Genomic DNA, 24,011 nt, shown 5'->3' on the forward strand with positions numbered 1-24,011 from the left:
AGAAATGTGTGAAACCAAGAAAAGATTCATCAGCTAACCACATAAGTATTTTTGAATTATTGTACTATTACTTTATCCAATCTTTTCCTCCATTTTGCTTCAACAACATACAAAAAAAAAGTTTCCAGTTGGTTACATTGGCCCAACATTCGTCAATCGACGTTGTCTTTCAGTGCTATAAGAGCTCCAAGGAGCAGACCCCCCTGCTGGATGTGAGTCTGCTGGGCTGCAGCGTGATCTACAAAGAGAAGCAGCTAAAAAGAAAAGAGCACAAACTGAAGATCATGCCGGTGGGAGGAGAGGCCATTGTACTGGGCCTTCAAAGCAAAGAGCAGGCAGAACAGTGGCTAAAGGTGACAAATACTTTTCTTTTTAAAGTGTTTACATACTATTATTAATGGATTTCGAATGTAATAGAGTTAAGTTGTTTTGAAACTCCTTTTGTTCATCAGGTTATTCAAGAAATCAGTCCCAAACCAGCAGAGATCTGGGATCCCAATCAGTTTTCACCCGATTCTTCGAAGCTTATTTGCACTAAGGTACATCTTTTGAGTCTTTAACTAACTTTGAGATATAAGTTTTTCTTCTGTTCTATAGAGAAATACGTTTAAAAATGACTAAAATGCAGATGTGATGACAGGGGGAGCTGGGCGAGAGACACTCGCTGGCCTCAGAGAGCGGCAGCAGCACGGACAGCCACGCCGACGCTCTAGAAAACAAAGATGGTGAGCGTCCTCGGGCAGCTTACCGGTCCTCTTCCAATCTAGTTGCTTTATGTGACATTTCTCCCAACAGTGAAGAAAAAATACGGCGCAGGTTTGATGTTCAGCAACTTGAGGAACATCGGAAAAAAGAAAAACCCCTCGCTCGAGAGCCCTGAGAAATGCATTGAGACCTCAGGTGAGGAAAAAGGACATTTTTTTTCTGCGTCTCTCAATCTTCATCCACATCTGGTTCCTTTGTCTGGATTGTGTTTGTGCAGGCAGAAAAACTCTACATGCAAATGCAATGCAAAACAGAATGAAAGTGGGTTTAAATTTACATTTTTTACTATTAAAATAAAATCATGTATTTTATGGGAGTACAATTCACTGCACATCATTTTTTTATGTTTTTGTTTTTCTTTGTTCAACTGTTCTGTTGGATGTTTATTCCACTTGAACTGTTTGAAAAGAAAAGGCAGGATGGTTAAATGCGGATTTTTACAACCACTATTTTTTTATTTGTTTATTCTGCAAAGGAATTTAATTCAATTCAATTCAATTTTATTTGTACAGCCCAAAATCACAACAACAGTCGTCTCGATGGGCTTCGAAGTAAACATGAACTCAAAAGGATCATGAATACAAAAAGTTCAATAGGAAAATACTAAAATGAACTAACAAACTGACTAAACTAAACTGGACATCACTGCCCTTAGACCCCCCCTTCTCAGTAAGGAAAAACTCCTAAAAAAAACGGATTCCGGAAAAAACGAAGAAACCTCAGGGGTGCCCACATGAAGGAGGGATCCTCCCCCAGGACGGACAGGCGATTTACCAGAACTCTTAGAGAAGAATTAACTTATCTAACTCTACAACTACATATATAAAGTCCAAAGTCCAGCAATTTATGTTTTACTTATTCCAAAGCATATGACAGTTCAGTCACAGAGAATTTTCATTTTAGACGAACTTGACAGTAATTAGGTAATACTTAATGCATAATTAAGCAATAAGTACCATGCAATAAAAGTGTTAATAGCCACTTTCATGCCTTACTTTGCATTACAAAGTGCATTACTAAATTATCTGTTAATCTCTTAATTAGCTGTTATTTATCTAATGTTTTTATTTAACCCTACCTAATGTATTACAAAACAGTTATAAAAGCTGTTTGTTTAGCATTGTTTAGCATTATGCATGCAATAACAACATGTTAAATAATGTCTGTAAAGCCTTAATATTGTCTAAAGTATTCAGGATCTATAGTTGTTTTTTTTCCAGAGTTTCAAAAATAACCAGTATGTTACATATTTTACATTTAGTTTTTTAGTCTGATTTAACCCTTAATAGATGCTGAAAAGCCATAAAAACATTAATTAGGCATCAATTCAAATTAGTTGATGGTTTTATTGTTAGGTGTGAACAATATTACTTTGGAAACATGTATAAATGTTTGAAAAAGCCTTATAAGCACTAATTACGGATTAATTAACCATACTAAATTATAGGAACCTTATAGTAAAGTGTGAACAATTACTACTGTTTGACAACCTTTATTACTTATTATTAACTGGTTGTCTTCTTTGCAAACATTTATCCGTTTAAAAATGCATACCAGTGGTAAACAAGCCGTACTTATTCTCTATCACTTCAAGCATTTCATCCATTTTATTTGTTAATGTCTTCAACAACCAGAACAAATCTAATAGCATGTTTTTCTACCCTTTATTTTATTAGCTAGAGTGCTTCATGATCCTTCATTGGTCAGAAATTACAAGATTTGTTTTGCTTTTTTTTTTTGTCCAAAACTGAACTTGAAAGGTTCAAGAAGTCTGTTCAATAACATTTTTGTTCATTTTTTTTCTAATATAGGCTATGTCCGAATTCTTTCACTACTCATTATAAAGTGCAGTCACTATTTTGTAGTCCTGTCCGAATCTACAATTCCAAAATCCCTAGAAATGTCCCAGAAGTCTCTGCGAAAAACCGGAGTGCATCAATGCTCACTAGATTGGCAAATGTAGACCACAATGCCTTGCATTTGAACAATTTTTGCAAATAAATAAAAAATAAAAGCATTTAAATGTACATTTTTAATAAACCAGCATTTTTCTCTTCAGAACTTAGTCCTAGATAGTCCAGCACTATATATTTTTTAGCAGTTAGGGGTTAGGGCGGGAATTTGGACACAGCCGTAGTGTTTTTTATTTCTTTCTCTTCTCCATCTTCGCTCAGGGTACCTCAACGTGCTGGTGAACAGTCAGTGGCGGCCCTGCTGGTGCCTGATCAAGAACAGGCAGCTGTGGTGTTACCAGGACAAAGGAAAAAGCAAACTGAGCCAGCCAGCCGTCCCCCTAGAGGGCTGCAGCGTTTTGCCTGATCCCAACCCCGAGCACCTCTACTCCTTCAGGATCGACATGGACGGGACACAGCTGGCAACCCTGGAGGTCGATGAATATTTCATTTCACGCTCTTTGCCAAATCACATCAAACGTGTGGAGTTTAGAGCAAAATTTAGTTCCGTCCAGATTGCTGAAAAACCCCAATCCGATCAACTTCTGATTTTAAAAACTGTTCCCAGTGGTCTTTTATTTGAATTAAATATTAAAAAAAAATATTAAAATATTAAATATATATTAAAAATATTTAAAAAAAACTTTTTTTCTAGGACATAGTGTCATAGTGTCTGCAGAGCTGAGGGAGTTCATTAGTAATTCACCTCTGAGGGGTGGGCAGGACTGTAGGCATGAGGCAAGTCCCCCCCCCCCCCCCCCCCCCCGCACCCATCACCCAACCTAACCTACATTATAACAACCTTGGAGCTATCAGGACGTACCTTTTGAGCCAAATGTCAGCTCAGACGACAAGTGCATCAGATCCAATCAAATCGAACTTCATTTATAAAAAGAAAATGTGCAAACTTGGATCGGTTTACATGTAACCCTTGTGCTATCCTAGGCACGTTAACATTGCGAGTTGGGTCATCTAGACCCACTAGACAGTACACTGAACCTTTTTTCTTCAATGATTTGTGATCTTCACTGGTGTCCATGGATTACATGAAATCTTTCCACCTTTATCCACCTCTGTCATGGTAGGGAGAACACGTCAATGTAAAGGTGGGGTCATCTAAGATAGCACAAGGGTTACAAACATACACATTATTCCAATAAAAACCCAACCCACCCTTCCCACTTTCCTCCGTTAATACATACGACCCATGAACCCAGACCCAAAAATTATTATAAAAGTAACTTCTAAAAGAAACTTAAGGCTTGGTTCTGCTGTCAAGAATATGTATTTGGGAATCTATTGCCCACCCATACCAGGACAGCAACGGGGTCCACCTTACAGCCGTGAGGCAGCAGTGTTAAACTCCAGCCGCCCCAGTAAGGGCAACAACCGCGGCTCAACCAGCGACCAAGCTGCCAAGTCCAGATAGAAAAAGATCCCCACAGAAAACACTGGGCTAAAATCATAGAAAGATGCTAAAATTAAAGACATAAGATATATGCAAAAACATAAAAAGGAAATGAGATTAAATGCATAAAATAATAAATTAAAAACTAATTGAATAGAATAAGCAGATAAATGATAAAAAGCTAAATTAAAAACGTGGGTCTTGATCCTCTACGGCCTCGAGGACCGTAATGGCAGAACGAGGCCTCACCGTAAGGACTACAAGTCCAACACCGGAGGACCTCAGGGTCCACGAGGGCTCATTCTTTAAAAGTAGATCACCTAAATAAAAAGGCCCAAGACCATTTAAAAAATGGATAAACCATGAAGAGAATCTTAAAATCTTAAAATCAACTCAGAAACGCACAGGGAGCCAATGCAGCGATTTTACCATGGGTGTTATGGGTTACCGCCCCCTCGTGCTGCAGAGTTCTATAATAGTTGTAAAGGGACAGGAATGAGCGGACACTAGGAGATATTTAATAGTGGCAATGTCGTGGCGTTTTTTCATCACATTTTGAAGTAAAAAAATACACAAAAAAATCCAATTTTGAGCTTAATAATTGTTTTATATGTCCTACATCATCAGAAAAAAAGCACAGAAACAAACTTTTTCATCAAAGTGGGTCTTTAAACAAAATTAAAGAAAAGCTTTGAGATACTGATTTTAGTGGATTTGATCTTATTTTATGTAAATTTCCCCAAAAACTGGGCCATGCTTAATCATTTTTATTCATTTATTGTATTCAGTTGCCATATATCTAGATGCTGTGGTCCTATTTGAAATGAGAGCCAGCTTACCCCGGTGAGAAGTGCTGCATTCATGGTTAAGAGGAAATCTGGGAGAGGACATTAGTCAGTGGAATTCCCAGCGTTTTCCGCCCTCTTTCTGCTGACATCAGACCTGGTTCATGTGATACATGTATGCACACGAGGGTGGTCTGCTGGCCCGTTGTCTGTGGGTGGGAGGGCTGTGGATGTTCTAGGATTTAGGACTAATGCTACACCCTTTTTCATTAGACCTGCAGTACCACCCAGTCGGAGTGTGCATGATGTCATAGGCAGTGGAATTCAGTGTTTAGTCTTGAGGCTTTTCTCTGTTTTTGTTTTGATTAAAGTCCTTCACCCTTTTTTTTTTTTTTTTTTTTTGCTTAAACTGCTGCTACAGCACTTTCAGGATGCAGTTGGCTTATTTAAAAAAAAAAAAACCATTTTAAAAGGTTGATGGAATCTGTTTAAAGTGACTGAAATCACCAGTCTGAACTTTGAAAGTTGCACGTTTCCTCCCTGAACATGTGTTTTCTTTCCATCCCACCAGGCAAAGACATCAGCAGATATGGGTCACTGGCTAGGCCTCTTGCTATCTCAGACGGGGACCAAAACGGAACCAGAAGACCTGACGTATGACTATGTGAACTCCGAGAGGATCTCCAGCATCGTAAATGCTGCAAAGACTTCCCTTTAGTATGTTATTATTCTTCACTGGGAGGTGGGGGGGGGCGCCGATCAAAACCCCTGATCCTAAACACATCTTTGTGTTTTTGCGTCTTTCCAGCTTGATGCTAAGGAGGTATTCAGAACCGAACACGTATATAGACACGATGCCTTCCATTTCGCAAAACTCTGAGGAGCTTTACGATGATGTGGCCTCTTTAGCTGACTCCGAGGTAACGTACTTTCCCGCTGCTCTTATTTCCATTTTCCATCCGCTGACGTGTTGATTCCCACAGGATACTAAGGAGAACAATCCACCAAACTTGCAGGACGGCAACCTCCAGGAGTGCTTACAGGATTCCAACAGCGGAAAGGAAGCAGAAGACGACCGAATCTACATCGATCTCCTCCCTGTGCGCTCCTTCCTGCATCCACCCGGTGGAGCTGTCCCAGCCAAGGAACCCCTGAGCAACTCACCTGTTCCTGTGGACAACCTGACAGAACCCCCCTGTCACATCAAAGAGGTTGATCATTTATGATTTATTCAACGGAAACTGAAACAAACGACTGCTCAATCGCTGCTGGGCATATTTAAACATTTAAGGACCCACTCCGATCATCTTTTGATTTATTTTGAAAGCGTTTCCAGGGGTCAATTTTAGGCAAAATCAAAAAACCTGTTGTTTTCTAGGACATAGTTTCTGCAGTGTGGGAGTAGTTCATTAGAAATTTGCCTCTCAGTTGTGGGTGGAAGGCCTACTTGTCTCTGTTTACATGCTGTAGAGGAAAACCAAGACGTACATGGATCTGGTCGTCTACAATGGAACGGAGCGGAGTAGGGACCTTGGGGCCAGAATATTTTATACGCTCTTTTTCCAACAGCATTTTTTCATCTCCTCCTGCTTTACAATGATTTGAATAAAAAAATACTCAGAAATGCGGTTTTTATCTTCATTTTCTCCATATATGTCCTCTGTCGTCAGAAAAAAGCCCCGAGAACATGTAAAAACACAAATTCTTCATTGGAGTGGGTCTTTAAAACCTCTATTTAGACTAGGTAGAAGAAAAAAGAAAAGTTTGAATCTCTCAATAAAATGTTTCTGCTCTGCAGGAGGGAAAAATTAGGCTCTATAAGAAAATAACTTGTGATTAACTTCAAGCATAAATTGAAATAAAAATGATTCCAATTCTGCTTAATTTTTCTGACTTTTTTGTACCAGGTGGTTTCGGTGGACCTTCCTGAACCAGCGTCAACTTCTGTGTTAAACGGCCCAACTTCACCTACTGCCCCCAGCAAACTAGAACAGACTTTGCTCCAGGTCACCACCTCCCCACAGCCACACACCCAGCAGGGCAGGAACTCCCCTCAGAGTCAGGAACTCCCCAGGAAAAGCAGCTTGGAAATCCCTAAGGCCTTCATCTCCTCAGTGGCAGATATCCATAAGGGTCCTTCGTTCCTTCACAGCCCTCAACCTGCACGGCCTAAGGCACATACAATAGGTGAGCAGCAGAGCTTCTCTGGTTTCTGCATTGAGGGGATGTGCAGCTGTGATCATGTGCATCTTCAGGCTCTTGTTTCTTCCCTCCCCTCCTCAAACATCTGTCTCACATTCAGAGGAAATGTCCTGCTTTTAATGAGTCTGTTCCTGCTGCGTGTTCCTGTGAGCATGGCTCCCTCTAGCGACAAATGCATGCACTGCCGCTTCGCAGTGGACTGAAGGTTTGAATCCCTTTTATTCCAGGGAGTCTTTGCACCTTCGAGGTCAAACTTGGCAAGAATCGCACCGAGGCCGACATGCTGCGCTACACAGGCGAGCGGGACCGCCTGGAAAAGGAGAGGGAGGAGGTGAAGAGCTGCCTGGCACAACTGAAAAAGGAAAGGAGGGAGGCGAAAGAAGAACTCTCTGGTTGTCAAGGTATATAGTGGCACCTTTTTACGGTGAAACATCCCTGCTGCGGGATTTTCACACCTCCACCTCTGTCCTCAGATCCTAAGGAGCAAGCCCTGCTGGAGGCCCGCGTCAAGGAGAAGGAGGTGGCGTGTCGGGGGGCAGAGAGCCGCAGGGTGGAGGTGGAGCTGCGGTTGATGGAAGTGAAGGAAAGCTTGAAGAAAGTGGAGGCGGGGCCTTTTACACTGGGAACCACATTAGACAGCAGCCTTCAGGACCCCCCAACAGTGAAAATCACAACTTCGGAAAACGTTAACTCGGTAAACAACCTGTGCTTGTCATGAATCCTACGGAAGAGGATTAGAGCCATGGAAAAAGAGGAGTAAAAAGAAATTCTGACTTTAATCTCAGAATTCTGAGAAAAAGTCAGACTTTTCAGGTTAAAAAAAAAGAATTCTGAGATTAAAGTCAGAATTTTCTATGCCCTTTTTTTCCATGGCCCTAATCATCTTCCGTTAAATCCACTGCGTTCTGATGATTTAAAAAACGAAATAAAATGTACATCCAGTTTTTTCAAATGACTAATGGCTCCAATGCAATGCATTGTGGTTTATATTAAATTTAGGGAGCACACTATTTTTTTCCAGGAACTTCCAGAGCCGTGGATTTTGGATTGAAAAGTCGTGAGGGAATTTGGAAGTTGACAAACCATAACCAGACTTCTTTTTTCTTTTAAATGTTTCAGACTAAGACTTCAACGATGCCCAGTCTTCCTCAGCCAACATCACCACCAGCACCACCACCATCATCATCATCCACCACCATCTTCATCAGCATCACAAGCCCAGCCTCTGCGGTCAACTCGGCCTCTGCTCTTAAAAACAGACCAGCCTCCATCGTGGCGCCGAAGGGAAACGTCTTGCAGAAAGCAAAGGTTCCACAGCTAAATATTTACACAAATTGGTGCAGTAAACCTCAAAAAATGAGTTTATTTTTAATGTTTTGAGTTTAAAATATCTTTCTTTTTTTTTTAGGAATGGGAGAAAAAATCCACCAACTAAGTGAACCTCAAAATTCCTCACCACATCCATGCTGTACAGTTAAATTATCTCCTCACAGACTCTGATCCACATCTCCCCCAGGCTTAAAAAAAACTTTTTTTCCCAACACCACTGGATATTCTTCACTTTTGTGCCTCTTTGCAAAAAAAAAACAAAAAAAAAAACTTGATCTGGTAGCAATTTGTAATGTTTTCTACTTTTTTTTTGCAAGCAACCAAACATTTAAAAACAGAATTCTGCAGCAAACTTGCCTCCCTTTGGCTTACTAAACACTTTAGATTGTAGCTTGGTTCATGTACGCCGGTAGCCAAGATGTGAATATCATTACTCGTTTATTCAGCCGTTTGGTTTCTATTTCTAGCTGTAAAAAAAGCACTTTTTTTATTCAAATAAAAATATACTGAAAAATTGGGTCTTTTAAACTAACTTCTTTTTAAATTTTACATTAGCAAAGCTGCAGTGATGAACATTTACCAGCAAAATAAAACCATGACTAATTTTATTTTGCTCACTCAAAATTGAATTTACTCCTCATAAAACGACCATAAATAACAGATTTGGAATTAATCCGGGTGCAGAATGATTAAATGAGGTCATAAACTTGTGTTTCTGGTTTGTGTGATGCGTCTCTGTGACCCAAGATGCTAAAATTCTATCAAATTGAAACCTTAAAATGGTTTCTTGTGACTTGAACATGGAATAATATAAACTGAAGTCATGCAACAGTTTAATAAATAAGCACAATTTCTGTAATTGCAATAGAAAAATGGATTTAAATCAAATCTCCTCCTACCCTGGAGTGAAATTATAAAACGTCTATCTTGGATAAACGTACAGATGGTTTAAAAACAATGATAAGATTGAAGTTCCCATCATGTAAAGAATGCATTTATGACCAGTACATGGCACTTGTGCAGCTTTAAACAGCAGGAATCCCTTTTTCTCCACTCTAATCGTGCCTGACGCGTCTCGTACGTCAAGCGACGTGTCGTCGACGGTGAAGTTTGTAGCGATGCAGGAGCTCCTGGTGGCTCTTCTTCTGTCTGCTCTTCCTCCTCAGGCCTGCAGGTCTGGGACGATCCCCTCTGGATGGCGAGCCGCTGCTTCCTGGAAAACGTGACGTCATTGTTAGAATCCCATCCACTGTTCGAGGAGCTGATGTTTTTACACGATGGCCATTTTTTGATTGATTAGTGCTCACTTCTTTCACAGTGAGGTCCTTCATAGTCTCTGCATTGACACCGGAAGCTTCCTCCAGACAGGATGCAGGTCCCGCCGTTCATACAGGGGTTGGGTTTGCACAGATTTACTGGTTTCTTTACATCTGACAGAGAAATAATCAAATTTGGTCTTTTTTTTTGCCGAACATATACTGTGGTATTAATATTGAGACATAAACGTCCAATAGTATTTTGGTTTTTGTGATGCACTTTTACCTGAACACAACATCTGCACCAGTACATCTTCAAAGTACTTGAGTTCCTCATAAGACGGGACGGATATCATGTGATCCTCTGAACCTGCGATCCTCGCCAGCTTCTCTCTCTGCACGGCTCCAACCCCGACTATAAAAACGGAGACGCCGCTGTCTCTTATCTTCTGAGCCGGCACCACTGCATCTTCCCCGCCCGAACCATCCGTCAGCACCACCACGGCTTTGTTGACCCCAGGCCTGGCGCCGTTAGCCACGGTTAGGACGTTGGAGTAAATGTGGAGTAAAGCGGCGCCCGAGGACGCCACCCCACCCATGTAGCTGGCATCGCCCACCGCCTTGAGGACGACGGAGCCGGTCTCGTGGGCGTCCAAGCGGAAGACGGTGGAGGCTTTGCGACTGTAAGCCACGAGAGCGACCTGAGCCACGTCTCGGTTGATGTCGAACTGGACGGTGATGCTGCGCACAAAGTCCCGCAGGACGGCAAAGTTTTCACGGCCAACAGCAGCTGAGGCATCCAGGGCAAACACCAGGTCTACTGCTTGACCCAGGCAACCTAAAGATAAGAATACTGCAAACTTACAAAAGTCTCCCAAAAATAATTATCTTGAATTAGTAACATCTCCTTTTACAGTAACGTACTTGCAGGGTATTTAAGTGGTATTTATATGGTACTTTTGTTGTACTTACAGGTATTATAGGCTGTGTATTTATGCGGTACTATATTTGCGCTATACTTCCAAGGTACGGTACATACTTGGTATTTATGCTGTACTAGGTTTTTACACACTGGGTGTGTTTCGGTTTGTGGATTTTGAAATATTTTTTGAGTCCCATGAGAGATTTTGGCGCCATACTTTTTTTTTTTTTTTTTTGTTTTTTTTGACAGCGTTGCGCTCTGTGATGTCATCATTTTGTGGGCGGGACTGTTCACTATACCCAAAATTCATTTTCATTGGGTATTAGGTGTGTCTTTCAGTTTGTGGCGGAGGTGACAAGTTTTTAAAAACCCTGAGATAAACAACGTGGTCCTCGCTGTCCAGAACTGCTTTAGGACAGAAAAAAACATAAGGTACATGAAACGTGTAATTTTAATTGACCATAATTTATGCCAATTATTAATTTCTTTCAGTGTTTAACTTCCTTCAATTTGCAAACAATATGGTAATATAAAAATACTGCAACGAAACTAACACCACCGGGTACTTAGAGTTTTTGGGGGGAACCTAGTGTTTTTATGAAATATATCAATTGAAATGAATGGTTTTAAAAATGTTTTACATAAAATATGTTAAAGAGATTAAAAAAGCAGCCATGATTTTCAATATTTCAGGATGGATGAAAACCCATTTGTAGGTATTACCTTGAGTATCCACGCTGCAGATCTTGGCCTTTAGCTCGGGTAATTTCTCGCTTAGCCTGTCGGGTGAAGAGTAGGTGAGAGTCCTTTGGGGGTTTCCGGTCATATTATTCAGCTGACCCTTCAGGAAATCGGGTCCCACTCCTATGAGGAAGATCTCTCGGTCCCGCGCATACTTTGAGGCTTCGATTACCTCGTCAGCAGCAGGATTGGCGGTGAGCAGCACCACCACCCGGGGGAGGTCATCTGTAACGTCAGCGAAGGCCGGCGCACTCACGAAGCCGTGACGGGTGGCGTGGCGGAGCGCCTGGCCTGTCAGAGTTTGGCCCCCAGGCGACTGAAGTGCATCCACGGCCCTGAGAAAACCCCCCAGGTTCCTTCTGAACTTCCCAACCTGGACCTCCAGTCGAGTCTCTGCACCAAACACCGCAAGACCAACTTTGCTGGGGCTGTCGGAGCCGATGACCGTCTGGAGAAAGCGCTTTAGGAAGGACTTGAAACGCAGGAAGCCTTCTAAAGTGAGTGAGGAAGAGCCCTCCAAGAGGAAGAGCAAATCTACAGAGCAGTCCAAGGACAAAGCAGGAGCTGAAGGAAGACGAGAGGCAAAGGTTAGTTCCCAAAGCGTCTCCCCCGTCCTTATAGGCGAGTGAACTGACCGCAGTGAGGGTCTCCTCCATAGCCAGGAAGACAAACGCAGTGAAAGCCATCCGGGCCTTCTGAGACACATGTCCCCCCGTTCAGACACGGCTGGGAGTCGCAGGGATCTGGAGGTGAAAACAAAAGGACGAATCCTCAACGAAATCAGACAAAATGATAGAGAGCTGGAAATAAAAGGAGCAAACAGGAATCTGACCTGGACAGATGGTTCGATGGCAGACAGTCTGGTGTTTCATGTAAATCCTGTTGTAGCTAAAAACACAATAAAAACGTTAAGATTTCATTGTGTTTCAGAAGAAAAAAAACCAGATCTGAGTATATTAAAAGGACTTTAAGGATTTAAAGGGTTTTATTCAGGCAAGCTTTAGTTTTGCAACTTCCTGACTTGTATTTGTTTTCATTTCTACTTTTATTTTGTTTTATTTATCAATTTTATTGCATTTTACTTGTATATTTTAAAGCATGTTGTGATTTTTATCTGTAAAAAAGTGCCATTAAATAAATTCTTAATTAATCTGAAAATGATCCAGTCTTACCATAATTTAGAATAAAACATGTTTAAATGTTCTTTCATTTCTTACAATTGGTCACGCTTAATTACTCACAATTACAGACTAAAAAGCCTCGTATTCTGCTACCAAATGTAACCTGGAAGTGAAAAGTCTCCACTTTAATCAGTCTTTTTGATAGCTCACATAAGAGAGCGGGAGAGAATGGGAACCGAGAGCTCTCAGCTCTACAACTCGGAGGTGAATTTCTAAAGAACTCTTGCCGCTCTGCAGAAACTATGTCCTAAAAACAAAAACGGAGGCCTTTTCATTTTTGGCTAAAACAGCATAAAATCTTTAAATTATTCCGTAAAGGACTGTGGACTGTTTTATGTACCACAAAACTAACTTTTGAAATAGCTTTTTACAGTCGCACCTCTGAGTTTTTACAGGTTTGTTTACACCAGGGGTGGGCAAACTACGGCCCGCGGTCTGGATCCGGCCCGCCTCCATGTTTGGTCCGGCCCACTAAACAATATCAGAGTCCCATGTTTTTTTTGTTTTTGTTTTTAATATGACCACACGGTCAAAATGTGATCTGATCTGAAAATCTCTGTCAAATAGAACAGAAGACAGTCTTCCCTTTCTACGTCGCAGTTCATCTTTCCTTGGTTTAGCTCATTCTTTTAAAGAAATTATGTTGCTTTTTTTAAACCGTGCACCCTGTTCTGGGTCCTGATTGGCTGGAGACCCTGTCAATCAATCTCCTCCGAGCCGTGTCTCCTGTACAGAAACGCGGAGCTCTTCAGATCTACAGAAATCTGTGATCGATCAGATCTTTGTTTTCATTCTAAGATCCTGAACCTAATTTCTATGAAGGTTTGAGAATTTAAACAAGAGAAAAGGGTGAAAATGTTCATGTCTGTCTGAGAAAAGTGTATGTAGGCAGTGAGGAGTTTTACTGCCATAAACTTCTGTAATCATTCTCCGTGGATTTCACCGATCACGGTCATTTTAGAACGTAACTCCTACAATAAACGAGGAACTCTGTACTGGTGAAAATGTAATGCAGATATATGCTTAGCTGCAGCAGAGGTCGTAGAAATGTGCTTTATTTCATTATTACTGGATGAGAATCAGACATGGAGGACACAACACAGCTGCACAAACTGTGAGACGTGAGGAGCTGCAGCCCTCAAAGTCTTTATTAGGATTATGACGGGAGAGGATCAATGATTTATTGTTTTTTTTTGTGTGTGTGCGTTTTTTTTAATGTATCAGTATATTTTTCCTGAATTTTTGTCTTTGAAAATCATAGAGAGTGTTATATTTGGTCATTGTTTTATTTTATAAATAATGTTATTTATTTTATCAAAAAGATCATGAATCAATAAAACATTATTCAAACAGCACTTTACGTTTCCTTTAAGGTACCAAAGGGCTTCACAATAAAAAAGAGATCAAAAAGTTTTAAACTAAAAACTCTAGAATATTCTGTTTTAGAATTTAATTTGAAATACAAATGTTTTCATCTACATTCCATGTTATCTCATTCTCACTTCACGCATCTGCTTGTGCTCCGGCCCTTCTATAGAATTTTAGAACCCAATGTGGCCCGCCAGTTAAAATATTTGCCCACCCCTGGTTTACACGCTGAACTGTTATGAAGCATCGTGTCATGGAAGTGATGTAGCACAATGCCAGACCAGTAGAGGGCGTTAATGCCAGGAATATTTCCATTCTTCCTCCTGGTTTCTTAAATGCATCAGTGCAATTGTTGGATAATCATGATCAACAGAGACAAACATTCATAAAAGTCCCTGGTTTGTTGAGTTACGCTCTAACCAAAGATCAACGTAAAAGTTTTGTTATGTGTTTCTCTGCAATCTGGATGTTCTGCTGTAAAAATGCTTTTGGAAGAGTAAACAACACTTGCCTGTAGTAGGGGCATGTAGACGTGTATGGGGAATACCCCTTTGAGCCTTTCCAGCACATGAAATTCCCCTGCAGCTTCTTCTGTGTCTCCAGTGTCTTCCTCTCACAAGGGAACGACTCCACTAGACATCCTGGAACAATCACAACAATGGGATAATAGGAATGCATATCAGACCATGTTGTATAGTTTGAAACGTAGAATTAGCTTTGATAATTGGTTTTAGAAGCTTTCTATGGAACTCCAACCTGCAGGTGTGGCGTTGCAGAAAGACAAGGATGTCAGCGTTGTGAACACGCCGTTGACAGCGTCCTGGAAATGCTCTGCAAAGAAAACGTGGCTTTCTATTGGCTCGCTTGCGAGAGCGTGCAGCTCTTCCCACCTGCAAATTACAGAGAAACGGCTCTCTTTGAGAAGTCCTGTAATCTTTGATGGATATGTTTGTTTTCCTACACCAGCCGCACTTTGGGTAACGCAGGCCGACGGCGAACAAGACCATGCCTGTCTCTTTGAGCTCTGCGGCTGTCTGCGCCACGCTGCCCTGAGACCTCCCATCTGACAGGAGGATGGCGATGCGGGGCACGCTGGAGGAGTTACGGCCACCCGGAAAACCCTTCCTCAAGATGTATTTTAGAGCCAAGCCGGTCTGAGTGCCTCCGCCCCTGAGGGAAAATGGATCGGAGTAAATATCTGCTACACGAAAGTCCTATCGACATCTTGGGAGTGGCACAAAACAGCCAAATACCTGAAGGAGATCTTCTTCATGTGCTTTTTCAGCTCCTGCTTGTTGGAGAAGGAATCCAAGGAAAACTCCAGCCGAGGCACAGAACCGAACTGAATCAGACCCACTCGGACCTGCACAGTTCCACATTTATAGCGACGACAAACGATACTAAACGCTGCAACACAAAGCGCTTTTCAATACATCCTAAAATGATGTCTATACACAGAAAGAGTTGTTTCATTGAAATTTGAGTCAAAAGCTAAAATTGTAAAAAAAAAAAATCTGCTTTAATAAAATTGGTATCATTACTAAGTGAAAACCTTTGTACTAAACTCAAACAGTAATTCTACTAAATAAAAAGGATCAACAATATAAAACAATAAATCTATACCTTTAAAAACTAGAAAACAAATTCTAAAAGTGTTTTAAGTCCCACTCTGATTATTTTTGAATCTACTTTAAGTATTCATAGTGGTCTTTTAGTTATAATTGTCCTTTTCTGGGACATAGTTTCTGCAGAGTGACAGTAGCTCATTGGAAATTTGCCTCTTAGTCGTGGGAGGGACCGTTGGAACACAGAGTAAGCCTGCTCCCCTTCCCATCATCCATCCTTCTCCACTCTCTCCTGCTTGCTTACAGCCCCTCACAGCCAGATGCCAGTTTAGAAGAGGAAGACGAAGATGTGCACAGATCTAGTCGTCTACATGAGGAAGCATCAGAATGGAGCAGAGCAGGGAGCTTGTCGCTCACCGTTGTAGCTTCTTCATCACAGCAGCAAGCTTTTTAAAAAGGCATTTTTTTTCATCTGCTCCTGATTCACAATTTGAATAAAAACTACGCAGAAATTCATTTTTGAGGTTAATTTTCTGTCTTCCATCATGAGAAAAATCCCACAATCAGAGCAGGTCTTTAAACTGGATCAATACATTTGAATAAATCCAAGATAAAGCTATCTTTTTTTTCTTCTTCTTACTTCATTTGATCGGTATGATGATTATAGAGACAGAACTCAAACCTTGTCAGGTCCAATATCCAAGGCTTGGCTCAGCTTGACTGCAAAGTGTTTGGACCTCTCAAAACTGCCCTTCCCCATGCTGTAGGAGCTGTCCATTAAAAAAAGGATGTCCATTGCTGAAGAGCACTGCATCACTTCCATCCAAAAAAGAGAAAAGAAAATGTAATACAAGGAAATTCAAGTTGCATAGCCAAGATCATTACACTCCCCCCACCATGCTTCTTCACAGTAAGTCTGAATTGTCTCTTATCACACCAATTTCACACCAACATAAAGATGAGCTTATAATGTATTTAATGAAGCGTCTTTACCTTTTCTGCTTCCTGTTGGATCAACAAAATGGGGGCATAAAACTCCCTTTATAATGAGTTTCTTTTAAACCCATTTTAAATCAAATAATACTTACAAAACTATTTTTATTAAAAATGTTAAAAAATTCATTTCTCAAAAGACTTTAGGCAATAAAAAACTTTTTATTGCTGGACTTTGTTCTCTACAGAACGGGTTCGGGCCACACTCACTGTCTGCTGCTGAGCTGATCTTGACAATGTTGTCATGGCTGGTTTGGATCTCCTGCACCGCTGTGCCCTGCTGGACTGAGAGCGGTGAAGGATGTGAAAGTCAAACACAAAGTCACACATCCAGACCAATCAAACAAACTATAAGGCTTTGACCCAAAAAAAAGGCTTTCTTTGCATTTACTTAATGCTTTAAAAGAGAGAAATCTGCATCCATCAAGCAGGCAACAGGATTAGAAGAGAGCAAACTAAAGAATTCAGCCGCTAACACCAGGTACTGGTTTCTTTTATTAATAAAGTCAAACTTTAAATTCCACTAAGCCGATTGAATTCCACTTAATGTGGTGCCTAAATGAGGATTTAAAGCTAACGAGAACAGACAAGTGGAGGAAACCGTTCTTTTTACTGAAAGAAGGCTCCTCTGTTCACCAACATGCAGCGCAGAAATGAGGGGCATTGACTGTGAACATGCCCCTCATTTCTGCCCTCTAACAACCATTGACCGTATATGAGAACTGGACTGAGTGACTCCTCCCACCTCCCGTTCCAAATACTGCTGGCTCCCATAGACAATTAAACAGCTATTGCTCAGTCATTCTATTTGTCAAAACAACCATTCTCTTTTTCTGTAGTGCAAGTTATCTAAATTATAAACTGGCCAATCAGATGTCTCGTATTAAAGTAGGAGGTGCCTGCTGGCTCCCAGGTTGAACGTTCAAAAAGCTCGACAGATTTCGTGTCGCCAGATTTCAAGTACCGTAGTAGAGGTGTGGACTTCCAACAAGCACGCTCTCGAGTGGTTGCCATAGAAACGTCAACTCAGACCAGCTCGGACCAATCACTACTTACTGACGTTGTGTGGCTCCATGGCAAAAAAAGCTTTTGAATTGATGTCATGTGGGTGGAGCCGGAGTTAAACTGTTTTCTATGGATGATGTCTCGCTCACTCTGTCCAATTTTAATATGGTAGCAACCCTTGCAGATCATAAAAGCATTTTGAAACACAAAAATTAGTGATTCAGGACTAAATATGTCTAATTTCATGTAAATACAAACATAATCTGTGACAAAAAATTAAATGTGCATCTACAGAAACGAGTTCTGCACCATAAATCGCAATTTTATCGTTATCACGAAATCAAGCTGTGCAACATGCATAATCGCAAAAGACGGCGAAAATTGCAATAAGTGGTTTCCTTACATGTGCTAAAACAATCTTATGGCAGCTTGAAGTATTTAACAAATTAAATTAGTCCATTTATGCATTTGACCAATCAGAAGCACCCCTTCACGTTGTTGACCAATCGGATGGAGCCCTTTCATGTTAGATGTTCGCCTCCGTTGTAAGACGAGGGTCATTTGGAGAATAATTTTTAAACCGTTGCAGTGAAGTGGAAATGATGTTTTTCGGTTGTTTTGCTATTTGTTCATATATCACAAGTTTTCCTCATGTCGTTCAGCCCTAACAGAAATAAAGGTTTAAAAAAGTAAAAAGTAAAAGATAACACGCACGTTTAATGTTCCGGTGTTCAACTGACTCTGTTTATTGAGATCATCAAGATGGTAAAAGTTTTTGAGCAGCAAAAAGGAGGAGCTGCAGAATAATGTCACATGCATTTTGTCAATAAAGCTATATTAAAAAGAAGACCTGCGACCTTTCACCTCCCTCCGCATAAATGCGTCTTTAAAGAATGCTCTCGATCTTCACCTCATGGGAGACGTGACCGAGCAGGAAGGGCGCCCCCTGCAAACGGGGGGGGGGGGGGGGGCAGCGCTGCGTCCTCCCCACACTCCTGACCTTTCCAGTTTCTCGCCATCCTAACCTCAGTTCTAGCCCTGAAGAAAAAGGCGTCACAGCTGCAAGAAAACCACAGATCTTCAACGTCTGAGGAAATAATTACAGCAGGAAAAGCAGGAGCCAGATAATCCTCTGTTGGACCGCACCTCCAGTTTTTTTATGAATCCAAACCAGTCTGGGATTAAAGAGCTGATTCCTGCCTCTGAGTGCCATTTAATTTGACAGAATGCATGTCATGGATGTGTAACATTACAACATGTCAACATGGGAGTTAAGAGATGGGCCCCGAGACAAGGTGAAGGAGTCTAGTCCAGTCAAGTTAAAGCTTTTGAAATACTCCAAAAACAAATACTTGAAACGGTCTTAAAGCTGTCATCTCTGAAAAACAGCTCAGGTAATAAATATACTGCCCTACCTTCCCTTCCCTTCTCTTCCCTCAGGTATCATCATGGAAAAACGCACGCTAGAAAAAAAACCCACGTAAAACCTGCATCACCTGGAAATGAACATCGCTTTGTACAGAACAATTTAAATGCCTCCGCGGTGGAAACCTCCCGCCACTGCATGCATGTGCGTGCAAATTCCTGCTAAACAGCCGAACCTCAGCTGCTTTTTAGAGAGGATGTTGTTCTACACGCAATCTCAGCCTCCGTGTGCACCGATATGTGCAGAAAATCCACATTTCTAGAAACAGGTGATGAAAACTTCAACCTGAAACACCTCCAACAAAGTTTTACCAGACGTCTGTGACTGCAATCCTTTCAAAATAAGTTGAAAAATGAAACAGAAAACATTCAAAATCAGTTAAAGGACTTTTTGACAGAACATTTATAAAAATGTGCAACTTTATTGGTGGCATTTCACAAACAGCCACTAAGTCTATTTTGCACATTTTCTACGCATGAAGTGAAGATCTTTTGTGATACATGTGTGATTTACGTAACGCCTAAGTGTTTTCTGCGTTCGTCATTCGTAGTTGTCCCCTGATGTCTGTCGAGGGGTTTCAGCCGACGAGCTGTTAAAAAATGTTTGGGTCGGTTGGGAGTTTACGCAGTTTATGCATATTTTACGCATTTTATTTGCAATTATTTCATAAATATTACGCAATTACGCAGAATTTTTGCAGAATACTTATGCAAATTTGTGGCTCTCCACACACACATATATACAATATATATATACATTTGTGTGTACGTAGATATGTATGCATGTTCACGTTTACTAAGACTGCACAATAAATCACGAATTTATTGTTATCACGATATCAAGCTGTGCAATATGCATTTTGCAAAAGACGGCAAAAATTGCAATAAAAGGTTACCTTAAATGTGCTAAAACACTGTCTGAAGACCAAAATGTTAATATTTTATTTAAAAAGTTAATTTAAATAGATTTTCTTTGCAAAAATTGTTAAAACGCAAAGCATTGTTGTCCTTATGCGCCAATCTAGTGAGCATCAATGCACACTGGTTTTTGACAGAGACTTCTGGGTAATTTCTAGGGAACTTGATTTTGGAATTGTAGATTTCGAGGCACTACAAAAAGGCGAACGCACTATAAAGTGGACTGTGTAGTGAATAGTGAAGGGATCCGGACATAGCCCACAACTTTTCTCACTTTTTTCATTATTTTTGACGATATGAACACATTTGGAAAAAAAACTACAACTCCTTACGTTCAGTAATCCTGGAGTTTTTATGTGTTAAGTTCATTTTGTTTGTACAATTAATAAAAAAAATGTTATGGTTTTTAGTGGCAATCTTATTATTTTAGGATAATTCATGTGAATAATTGTTGGTTTTAAATTGTGAATTACTGAAGGCTAATAGAGGAGATTATTTGTTTCTCAAAACTCAAAGTGAAAAACTTTTTTTTTTATATAGAAACAGCTAATTGCAGATCTTTTAGAGATACAAAAGCAAAAATAAACTTTCGTAAAAAATGTTTTTTTACTATGGTTGCAAAAAAGATTACTCATAATCGGTCAATTTTGATATTTTTGCATAAAAAATACAGCTGTTGTGAGTCATTATTGTGTAGTTTGATACTGAATTTTTCTTCAAAACACTTAGAAACCAGAGACTTATAAAAAACAAAAAAAACAGAAATAAAACTGAATGAACTGACCTTTGAGGAGCACCAGGGCTAAGAAGAGGGGGACATAAATCTCGGCGTGCATGTTGGGGCACCTGGAACAATAAATAAAAATAAAAAAACGGTGCTTTTTTAGCAAAACCACAGCCATCAAAACCAGAGAAGAGGAATTTGAAGAAATGAGCCTGCAGACATGTTCCGTTCCTGCTGATGGGATCGTCAACAATCAAATAATAGAACCTGAACCACATTCCTGGTTCTAAAAGATTTTTTCTCATTTTAATTCACTTTTCCCAACAGAATTTTGATTTAAAAAGCGTCATGCCTTATGGCAAAACTAACTTTAAAAGCAAAAAGTCCACCAGCTGGGATAAAAGTGTAACCAAGTTAGCCTCCAAAAAGTTACTAAAAGTCGGAAAAATTGAAGCGTACACATTTTTTTCAGACATACTTTAAAAAATTGATAAGTATTAATGAACTTTTAATTAGCAATATTTGAAATTTGAAAGGAAAAACTGAAGAAATTGGGTTAACTTGATGTTCTGCTCAATATTTCTATTCGTGTTTCTTTCTGTGGAATCTGTAGGTCATTTTTAAAACAGAAGAATGTAGTGGGATTTTTGATCTAACCTGCATTTTTAGGGGCATTAAACAAATTATTTAAGGTTTAAAGAGAATTTTGGTCACCTGCCAATCATGTATGTAAAGTCGTAACCATTCTGCTTTAGCTGGAACCGCCCACCCTGGTCAAGTCAGTAAAAACCTTCGATCCACATCCATGAATTTTCCCAGGCAGCGAACTATTTGACCCCATCAAGAGTTCATCATGCTGATAATCTCATCTGGCAGCTCTGAACCCGTGCGCGGTCACCGTTAGCTGCACAGAAGATGCTGAAGGGCCGCAGAGGTTTAATTAACGCTCGGCTGCAATAGCCAGCCCCCGTCATCAGCTGTTGTGCGGTGGGGTGTGCAAAGATGACAGGCGTGCCACAGGGATGCAGAGCGGAGACAGAGGCAGGATTGTGTTCAGGATGGACAGGAGTCTGTGTGTCTGTGTGATACAGATCTGTAGAGCTGACATGGCGGAAGACGATTCTGGCGGATAAATCTCATTACAGACCATTGATGCTCTATTCATGCTCTTACAGTTATGTCTTCTTAGCGAGAGCTTGCATACTTGCAATATAAAGCAGTCAGGCATGCCTGTTATTAAATACACACCTGTCCCAGCGATGGAGTGTGTTCAGAGGCATTCCTGGGCAGATTTCCTCTCCACCCTCTAAAAGTCTGATGTTTAGATTTTGTCTCTGAACAAACTTGAATCCTTTGATGCATTCCAGTGCAAAAAAAAGAAAAAAAGTTACATCCACATTAAGTCTGCATGAGATTAAAAAAATACTTTTATGCATGAAATTCAAGATTAAAAAAGCGAGAATTTTTTTTTTTCCTATTATCCTATTTTGAAAGGGCCTCAACTTTGTACCCTATTAGTGAATTTAAAGGATAAAATTCTTCCAACTTAAAACCATTACGAGAAAATGAGGTTTGTTCCATGAGTGAGTAGACTAACCGATCTGTTTGTTTCTGTCATCAATTTGTAATACATTATGTTGGGATGAAATTCAATGAATGTTTTAAGATTTTTTATGGTTGAAAAGACTCTAAAAAGACATATTTATATTATCGACTTTATCTTATAACTTTTGACTGACCTGGATTTTCTTTGCAGTCGCTGAATTCCTAGAATCGTCTGAGGTTTTGAGTATAAACCCAAAAAGAACTAATTCTACAGATTTTGGAACATTTTTGATAAAAACAGCAAAGCTCACTAGAACAACATTTATTCCCATTTATTTATTTTTTTAAATAAGGATTTTTTATTTTTAAATAAAGCAAACCTTTTGGTTTCAAAATGCTACAGATTGTTGATTTCTTATGTTGGAAATTATTCAAAATATTTGCATTTCTTACTTTGAATCACAGAGATTTAAGTGAACATTTGGTAAAAAGTAGTAAACTTGAAGTATACTTTATTATGTTCTAGTATAGAAAATACTTCTTTAAAATAAATTGGTATATACAGTGGTAAACAAAATTGTGGTACTCCTCAGTTAAAGAAAGAAAGTCCACAATGCTCACTGAAATGACTTGAAACGTTCAAGAGTAACAATAAATTTATTGAAAATGAAATAATCAAATTAATTAGGTCATTACTTTTGAGTTGTTAACAGAATTATTAAAAAAAAAACTAAAGGGCTGGACAAAAAAATTATATATATATAGTAAACACCCAGCGCACGGCCTTACTTTTTCTATAGACTAAGTACACTTGTAGTATACCTAAATAAACTACTTTTGCTAAGGGTGTGCTAAAGTACCCCAGGTTAACACCAGGGGTGATAGGTTTGAATTCTGAGATAATCATTGGACCCACGTGGACACTATATGAAAGCTTTCATCTTAGATGGACCTGTCCGTGAAAATGTCGCTCCTTCTCTTTGATGTTTTCGCGTTTTCGTGTCACGTGTAAGGGACAAACGTGGGCGGAGGTGGTGACCTTAACCAGCAAGAGCATTCAAAGCAACTGTTTACAGTAGTAAATACATGTTAAATAATGCATGCTTTAAGTGTAATTCAAGCTACGCACAAAAAAAGCACCGACTTTGGATTTCAATTTGGCCGATCCTTATCCGGCCCTACAGGGTGATGAAAACGAACGTACTCTGAGTTTACTGCTTGACTGAATAAAAAAAGAAAATGCATGCTTACCAGACAGAGTTCACAAAATGTTATAGTTCCTGTACGTGGATGAAGTTTTCCACGCGAAGATTTCTTGTCAGCTGCGCCTCTGAGCTCCCAACTCAACCGAGTTGTGACCCCACCTCCTCTGAGGAGCCTGCTGGTACCTGCGATGGGTCCTCCACTCATCAACGAGGGCGGAGTCCCCACAACTTTAAATTCCTCAAATACGACTCACTTTAAATTATAAAGCGAGGAAAAGTAGAAAGTATTCCTCTAAATATTTAATCCAGTAAAAAGGTTAAGTATACACAAATACAAATATTTTTGAACGACGTAAACCAAATAAGTCCTGTTGTGCATTCGGTCACTTTAAATAAAGTTTTGAATAAACTGAATAGCCAAGACCGTATTTAAAAAGAAATAAAAACTTAGACTTTGAGCAAATCTATAGTTTCAAACTTGGAATTTTTATATTTAATATTTTCAAACAATAGTTTTTATATATATTTATTATAGAATTATATTATTATTATGACAGAACACCAAGTTTTGTCTTTTTAAAGGTATTAAAGGTAATGTTATTTAAACATTTCTAAAAATTCTCTACATGTAACAAATCAGTAACTTACCTTTAAACAAAAAAAGGTTTCTGCAACTTTGATAAAATCAACAGACGCAACCTAGAAACCATCCTGATAAATCA

General features: G+C 39.8%; 2 protein-coding genes across 4 annotated transcripts in view; one reads left to right on the forward strand and one right to left on the reverse strand.

Annotated features, from left to right (window-relative positions):
• Positions 1 to 8,955, forward strand: part of afap1l2 (actin filament associated protein 1-like 2) — a 40,693-nt gene extending 31,738 nt beyond the window's left edge. For both annotated transcript variants that reach the window (XM_023949368.2, XM_078937252.1), the window contains exons 7-19: positions 174 to 353; positions 453 to 539; positions 641 to 725; positions 796 to 900; positions 2,940 to 3,151; positions 5,482 to 5,627; positions 5,719 to 5,830; positions 5,894 to 6,121; positions 6,818 to 7,097; positions 7,340 to 7,513; positions 7,586 to 7,806; positions 8,232 to 8,420; positions 8,521 to 8,955. In XM_023949368.2, coding sequence (XP_023805136.1) covers positions 174 to 353; positions 453 to 539; positions 641 to 725; positions 796 to 900; positions 2,940 to 3,151; positions 5,482 to 5,627; positions 5,719 to 5,830; positions 5,894 to 6,121; positions 6,818 to 7,097; positions 7,340 to 7,513; positions 7,586 to 7,806; positions 8,232 to 8,420; positions 8,521 to 8,547 — 2,046 coding nt within the window. In that variant the 3' untranslated portion in view covers positions 8,548 to 8,955. The remainder of the gene's footprint in view (positions 1 to 173; positions 354 to 452; positions 540 to 640; positions 726 to 795; positions 901 to 2,939; positions 3,152 to 5,481; positions 5,628 to 5,718; positions 5,831 to 5,893; positions 6,122 to 6,817; positions 7,098 to 7,339; positions 7,514 to 7,585; positions 7,807 to 8,231; positions 8,421 to 8,520) is intronic.
• Positions 8,956 to 9,261: 306 nt separating this feature from the next.
• vwa2 (von Willebrand factor A domain containing 2) lies at positions 9,262 to 23,504 on the reverse strand. 2 transcript variants are annotated; one of them, XM_011487977.4, is made up of 15 exons: positions 23,336 to 23,504; positions 21,788 to 21,890; positions 20,600 to 20,661; positions 16,678 to 16,752; positions 16,157 to 16,290; positions 15,163 to 15,272; positions 14,882 to 15,079; positions 14,666 to 14,799; positions 14,421 to 14,550; positions 12,193 to 12,248; positions 11,996 to 12,103; positions 11,343 to 11,924; positions 9,984 to 10,535; positions 9,749 to 9,871; positions 9,262 to 9,654 (listed from the first exon to the last, which is right to left on the reverse strand). In XM_011487977.4, exons 2-15 carry the CDS (start codon positions 21,817 to 21,819, stop codon positions 9,524 to 9,526), a joined length of 2,427 nt encoding a protein of 808 aa, XP_011486279.1. In that variant the 5' UTR covers positions 21,820 to 21,890; positions 23,336 to 23,504; the 3' UTR covers positions 9,262 to 9,523. The 2 variants fall into 2 exon arrangements, with proteins under 2 accessions (XP_011486279.1, XP_078793380.1); XM_078937254.1 differs by lacking the exon at positions 21,788 to 21,890 and having other exon boundaries at positions 23,336 to 23,495.
• Positions 23,505 to 24,011: the final 507 nt, after the last annotated feature.

Source organism: Oryzias latipes, chromosome 19 (assembly GCF_053564925.1).
Source record: "Oryzias latipes strain Hd-rR chromosome 19, Olatipes_Hd-rR_3.1".
Classification (NCBI taxonomy): Eukaryota; Metazoa; Chordata; class Actinopteri; order Beloniformes; family Adrianichthyidae; genus Oryzias; species Oryzias latipes.